Source organism: Chenopodium quinoa, unplaced genomic scaffold (assembly GCF_001683475.1).
Source record: "Chenopodium quinoa cultivar QQ74 unplaced genomic scaffold, ASM168347v1, whole genome shotgun sequence".
Lineage (NCBI taxonomy): Eukaryota > Viridiplantae > Streptophyta > Magnoliopsida > Caryophyllales > Amaranthaceae > Chenopodium > Chenopodium quinoa.
Window position 1 is genome coordinate 95,604 of NW_018744464.1, and position 7,118 is coordinate 102,721.

Genomic DNA, 7,118 nt, shown 5'->3' on the forward strand with positions numbered 1-7,118 from the left:
TGAGTTAGCGGGAAGAAAAACGTAGAATACAGGTGAGGGTATGTTCGTCCATTCATATTTAAATGCGGACGTTACCTGGTAAAATGAGGGTGTCGTTTAGCTTTTCACAAAATTTTAATTATTATTTTTATTATTATAAATTTAATATTAATTATTATTATTAAATATTAATTATTATTATTATTATTATTATTAATTGTTATTAAATTTTTTTTTTTGAGGAATATTAATATTATTATTAAATACTAATTTTTATTATTATAAATTAATTAATATTATTATTATTATTATAAATTTAATATTAGTTATTATTATCATTAAATATTGATTATTATTATTATTGAATATTAATTATTATTATTATTAATTTAATATTTATTATTATTATTATTAATTTAATATTTATTATTATTATTTTTCTATTTTTTTTTAAGGAAATTTAATATATAATTATTGATTATTGGTAATTGATTGTTAAAAGTAAATGTTCATAAAAAAAGGAGATGGAGCGAGTAGGTCGGAAAAAAAAAAAAATTGATAAACATAGTCCTTAGGGCTATGTGTAAAAAGCTAAAAAAGGAAATATTAAGAATAAATTAACATTAAGTACACCGTTCCGCGCGTGATTTTGTCATGAATTTCAAACTTAATTCCATTATCATTACCAAAAAAAAAAAAATAATGGAATAAGGTAAAAAAAATAAGGAGAGTGAATAGAAACTTCTGTCATTATGTGTCATACGTGTGGCCGTGTGCCTGGATAGATACCGGTTCACCCACCAACAACAACATTGAAATCCCTGCCAAATTCACTTGTTTATCTTTTTCTCCCATTTTCTGCCCAAATTCATACTCCAGAGTTATACTCTTCTTGTATGATTTGTATCATTACAATCATACCAAGCTTCAGAGCAAGTCTTCAGCTGCGCTACTTTGGGTCTCAGATTGATACTAACTTTCATCTTTCCAGCTTCTGAGAAGGTTTTTTTTTTTTCATAAACTCATGCAAAAATTTTGATTACTTTCTCATTCAATGAAAGAAATATTTTCCTGCTGTTTTTCAATTTTCTGGGTATATTTTGATATTAATTGTTCTTAATTGTTTGTGTGTTCTTTTGGCTCCAATTTTGAGTAAATTAAGTTACTACGCTGAGTCCCTGATAGCAGATTAGGAGTATTCCTTGTTGAATCTCATCATTTATTGTATTTTACAAACTAAAATAAAAAAGATAAATAAATGTTTTTGTTTAATGAATCCTGTCATCAAATTCATTCATTCATCTACCTAATGGAACAGTACTAATCTTTGTGATGTAGGCGAGATTTGATCCCGATTCTTGGGGGGGGGGGGGGGGGGGGAGGGGGGGTTAAGTTAACTGATATTGGCAATAATATGCTTTATATACTTGGGTAGAAGAATGCAATAGATGAAGAGAGTGTGTAATTTACACCCGCGTGTAGAATGGAAATTATGTAAATAGTCCTGTTAAACATGATCTTTAAATTTTATGATTCACTGAATTGCAATCTACTGATATCCTAAATGATGAATGTTCGTGTCTTTCTTTGGTTATCGCGTAAATTGCTGATATTTGTTTACATAGTATGTGCCATTTATTTACATTAAAAGTTGATCAATCTAATACAATATCATTAAGTAAAGATTGTTGTTCATGTTTCCAACTTATAATTCAATATATATTCTTAGGTATGTTGAAGAGTGTTGGAATAATCTTGCTTATTGCCATAGTGGCAACATGTCTTTATCAATCTAACCTGCCACCATCTCCGAGGATATGTGGGTTTCCTGGTGGACCGCCCATAACAGCACCAAGAGTGAAGCTGAGGGATGGCAGATATTTGGCCTACAATGAGATTGGTGTACCAAAGGAGAATGCCAAGTTTAAAATTGTATTTGTTCATGGTTTTGGCAATTCCAGGCATGATGTGGTTGTTGCAGCTAACCTTCTTCAGGTATTGATTTTTTTTTTTTCTACCCAAGGATGTAAATTCCTTAATCTTTCTTTCTTGCTTTTACTTTTATTGAAAACTTGTATTAGCAAAAAAAAATTCATTGAGGAATATAAGTTGGGGCTACTTACATAAATTGATATGCTCTTGTGATGTGATCTGAATTGGTGCTACATGAATAATGATATATTTTGGCAATGGTCCTTAATAAAAAAATAAAATAAAATACCTCTTTCATTTTTATTTTATTTTTTTTCAAATGCAAGTTTGCAACATTTGGATTTCAGCAATATTCATATACTCCCTCCATCTTAGAAAGGTGTTTATACTCAACTTTGCACAAAGTTTTAGGTGATAAATGTTGTCTAGTTTATCGATTGTTGTTCTATTGAAGAATTAGATGAGGTAAGAGTTAGTGGGTTCTTACCAATTGAATAAGAGAGATTTTTAGTTGTAGGAAGAGAGAGATGATAAAATATTAGTAAATTCATTTATAAAATGAAAGTGTAGAGTGTATATGAGAATGAAAGTGTTATTATACTTTATCTTTTATCTTATTTCCTATAATATACCTAAGAAAAACTTTTACTTAGTGTATGTTTCCAATGTATCAATAATCATTTTTTACTTATAGATAATCACAAAATTAATAGCCAAAGTTATGTATTGACAAAGTCAAAATCAAATTGTCATTACTAAAAACTGGAGATAGATGCAAGGTTCTTTCTCCTTTTCCGAAAATGATGTAATATGGGATTTCCAAAGAATATCATCTTTATACCAAAAGCATGAAATCGACTTTTTTTCCAAAAATCCATAATGAAACAATAGAATATCATATCCAACACCATTTTTAGTTTCAACATGAATCATCTTTGTCATCAATACATTTTTATTTTTTTTTGGGACAGGGTCATCAATACAGTGTTATCTTTTGCTTAAGCACACATAATTCTTTTTTGCCTTGAACGATACATTCGGGGGCTGCCTAAATCTTTTTGGTATGCACAACACTCTTGCAAACTAATAACATAGAATTTACTGTATGCTTTATCAAGTCTTGAGGATAATTGGAGATTCAGGGGCTTCAAGTTTGGTTGATTTTAACTTTTAAGGTTAAGTAAAAGCCACTTGTCATGTATAGTGGGCACCTTTCTGAAGTAGTTAGGGTAGGTGATTGTTTAGGGGGTCAACTCTCAGGTTTGACTAGCATAAAACATTGAGATATTACTTAGAAGATACCCTTAAAATTGCCTTAAAAGGTCTGAATGGTAAGTTATTGAAGATCAAGGAAGAAGAGAATTAGTTGGAATTTGCTTATTTAAGTTTGAGCAACAGATGGTAAGCTCCAGAAAGCTTGGAGCGGTCTCTTAGTTGGCTTTGATAACACTAAGCATCAGTTTGAGTAGCATACCCAGTAGGCAGTAGGCTAGATCACAAGTGAGGGTATAATTTGATTTCCATTCATAGTCTCCGTTTGTTTTGACGGAAACATTTTCAGGACCATTTTCCATTATTTGGTTAATAAAGGGTGGAAACAATTTTTTCATTGGTGGAAAATAGTTTTTCCAAGAGTGAAAAACAAATAGAGAGCCTAGTCTAATCTCAGCGTAGTAAAGCCAAAATAATTTATTTCCTACCTTGGTTATCAATAAATTACTTATACAAAGTAGGTCTTTCTTAGAAAGAAGACTAGCTTTTGATGACATGTAATCTGAGAACTCTCTCAACTTGGTCCTTTTGTGAATATTTGTGGTAAACTCTTGTCCTTTATGATTTTCGCCATTATGCATCACTATGTGTTATGATTGAAAAATTTCTCTTAATTGAAATACTTTCGGAGTATCTGAGGCTAGTCCTCATAATCTCTTTTGCATTTGTTACTCACTTTTGTTTTATCTCTTAAATCCAAAAAATAGTCTTAGCTACAAATATACTTCCTCTGTTTTTTTTTTCTTGCTACATACCTTTTTGGCACCCACTTTAAAGGAAAAATTAGAGAAGGTGATCGGACTTAAACCTTAATATCTCAACTCCAAAGTCTCTACCCTTGCCTATTATTGATGTTTTATTAATTTGTACATTTATTCTCTCATTTTTCTCTTTAACAATGTGACTAATAGATATTTCCTCTGAAATTTTTTTGCTGAAAAGTTTTGACTATGGACACTATCTGCATAAGTTACTTTAACTTCTTTTTGTGATTTATTTGCATATTAAGCTATGAACTTTTCTTGTCATTAATACATTCCATAAAATGCACTATTTACTTCTAGACAAGAAATGCTATTTCATTCTATTGATCTGACATATTAGACATTCATAAGCTTCATTCTTCTTCTTCTTGTTTTTTTTTTTTTTTTTTTTTCTCTCTCACAGGAAGTCATTGAACAGTTGGGATTGTATATAGTGTCATTTGATAGGCCAGGTTATGGAGAAAGTGATCCTGATCCAAAGAGAACAGTGAAAAGCTTTACTTTGGATATTGAAGATCTTGCCGACCAGTTAAAGCTTGGGGACAAATTTTATCTGATTGGCTTCTCCATGGGCGGCCAAACAGTTTGGGGTTCCCTCAAATACATTCCTCACAGGTATTGTCTTATATCTAGCCTCAAATACATTCCTCATAGGTATTGTCTTATATCTATCCAGTCCATACATCTTAACACAAGTAGCGAAGTATGGTTCTTTCTATGCCCAGGCATTCTGTATTTATCGCTTATGAGTATTATATGTTTACAAGGTTCATAATATTGAGTGAAAATATTATAAGAATTGTTTGGTTCATTTGGTGAGTTGGAAGTCCTCAAAATTGGGATAAAGATCCTAAAAAATAATTTGGTGTGGTAGCATCCTGTCAGAGTCTACAGTTTACCTGTCAACAACTTTTTGAATCATTTCTGTTCCTATACATTGTGTAAAGTATTTATTATTGTGGTATTAGAATTTGACTTTTTTGAAGACGTTAGCACTTAGCAGTAGGCTTGCTCCCCTCTGGAAAATTTGGAGAGTGAGATTGTGAGAATGACTTCCTTGAAAGTAAACAATGCAATGTACAGGTTTATTGATAAAATACTTACCTCTATAATGATCATATTTTCAATTGGTAAAGGTCCTTGATAAGTCTGATATTACATTGAATTATTGGCCGTATTCTGATGGATCGGACCCACACCCACGTTGAGCAAGCTTATAATGCCTTGAAAACATTAGGTTTTTGAAATTTGCTACTATTTGACAGTCAAAACCCTGACTATATTAATGCAGAAAAATTACCTTGGGATATTTCAAATCTACTACTTAGTATATTGGAATAGGTAACTTTTCAACATCATTATTATTATCATCATGCCTTCATAGTGGCTCACTCTGATGTAATGAAGGGTGATGTACATTACTTTATTATGAAATAAATAAGAGGCTATTTCCAATTCACCATGGATTGAAACACAAATTTCACCAACATAATTTTAAAAAGGGGAAAAAAAAAAAAAAAAAAAAAAAAAAAAAAAAAAAAAAAGAGAGAGAGAGAAAGAACAACATAACAATGCTTTTGATTATTATAGAGCTATTTTAATTGAATCCCTTGGCAGCTCTCTGGGTCCCTACCGACGCTGGGGTGCGGGTATCTCCTTCAGGCGGGATGTAATGAATCCACTGATGCCTGAGGATATTATTTTAAAGCCATTGATAATGGTCGAATGTTCATATGATCGTTTTAGTATGTAAGATCATAATATAATTAAAAATGCTTTTTGGTTTTGTTCGCTGGTTTGCTGTTGCAGGCTAGCAGGAGCAGCACTATTAGCTCCGGTTGTGAATTACTGGTGGAGTGGCTTCCCTGACAACTTATCTAAAGAAGCCTTTCAACGACAGCCACCTCAAGACCAATGGGCACAAAGGGTTGTCTACTACTTTCCCTGGCTTACTTATTGGTGGAACACTCAAAGGCTCTTTCCTGGTTCCAGTGTCGCTGCTGGAAAAGCTGTACTAAGTCGACAGGATTATGAACTTATCCCCAAGATTATTTCACTTGGAACTGGTCATATGGTAAGTTGGCTTATTCCATCAGTTTTGACCTCATTTCATAATACTTATTGTTCTTTTGTTTTTGGATACACAATGTAGCTCAAATTTCAATCTGGAACTGCTGCTTGATATTCATCAGTCTTAATTACGTAGCATGTTGTCTTCCTTAGAACTTTTGCAAGGAGAGAAATTATAGAATATATGCTAATATGCTACATCTGTTTCAAACTGGTAAACCAACTTATGTATCTGATCAACTTAATCTGGCAATGGTATTTTGATATCATGGCTTAATATATAGATATTTTCCGAGTTAGATGAAATGTAGTTTGTGAGAAGGTCAAGTAATTAATGGCTTGATGTGTAAATAGTATATTTTGTCTCGATATCAGAGCAACTGTTTGGTATAGTAGGATAAATTGTAATAAAGAAAATCTGTGGCTTTTCAGGGACAGGTGAAGCAACAAGGAGAATTCGAGTCAATATACCGGGACATGATGATTGGATTTGGGAGCTGGGATTTTAGTCCGCTGAATCTGACAAACCCCTTTGGATCCAAGCAAGGATCAGTGCATCTATGGCAGGGTAATGAAGATACACTTGTACCTGTCACGTTGCAGAAATACATCGCGCAAAGACTTCCATGGATTAAGTACCATGAGGTGTCCGGGGCAGGTCATTTGTTTCCCTTTGCGGACGGGATGAATGAAGCTATTCTCAAGGCACTACTTCTTGGTGAGAACTCCTAAGACACCAGTTCAGGATTCGTGCAACCTAAAAAATGGTCAGATCCCGAGTGCATCAATATTAGGAACATGTGGTGATGTCGTGTATGTTTGGTAGTTTATAAAAACATTCTTGTACAATAATACCATGTTATAAGTTCTGATTTACAGCAGAATACAATGCCAAGTTTACACTAAACTTAGACAAAGCAGTGTACTACTAATTTCACAGCCTGCAGAAAGCTAGATGGCGAGCCCAGTGAATCAGTTAAATGAGCCTATAGTTTTTATATGTTGTGAATATTGTAAAACTAGTTATTATTACTTAAGATAATTAAGATAACTTTCTTACCCACAATCCAGAGTTAACCAGAGAACCTACCTCCACCTAGT

General features: G+C 32.5%; 1 protein-coding gene across 1 annotated transcript; it reads left to right on the plus strand.

Annotated features, from left to right (window-relative positions):
• The first annotated feature begins 743 nt into the window (after positions 1-743).
• On the plus strand, positions 744-7,080 carry LOC110697468. Its single transcript, XM_021874835.1, has 5 exons — positions 744-981; positions 1,709-1,974; positions 4,351-4,562; positions 5,757-6,021; positions 6,450-7,080. Exons 2-5 carry the CDS (start codon positions 1,711-1,713, stop codon positions 6,747-6,749), a joined length of 1,041 nt encoding a protein of 346 aa, XP_021730527.1. The 5' UTR covers positions 744-981; positions 1,709-1,710; the 3' UTR covers positions 6,750-7,080.
• Positions 7,081-7,118: the final 38 nt, after the last annotated feature.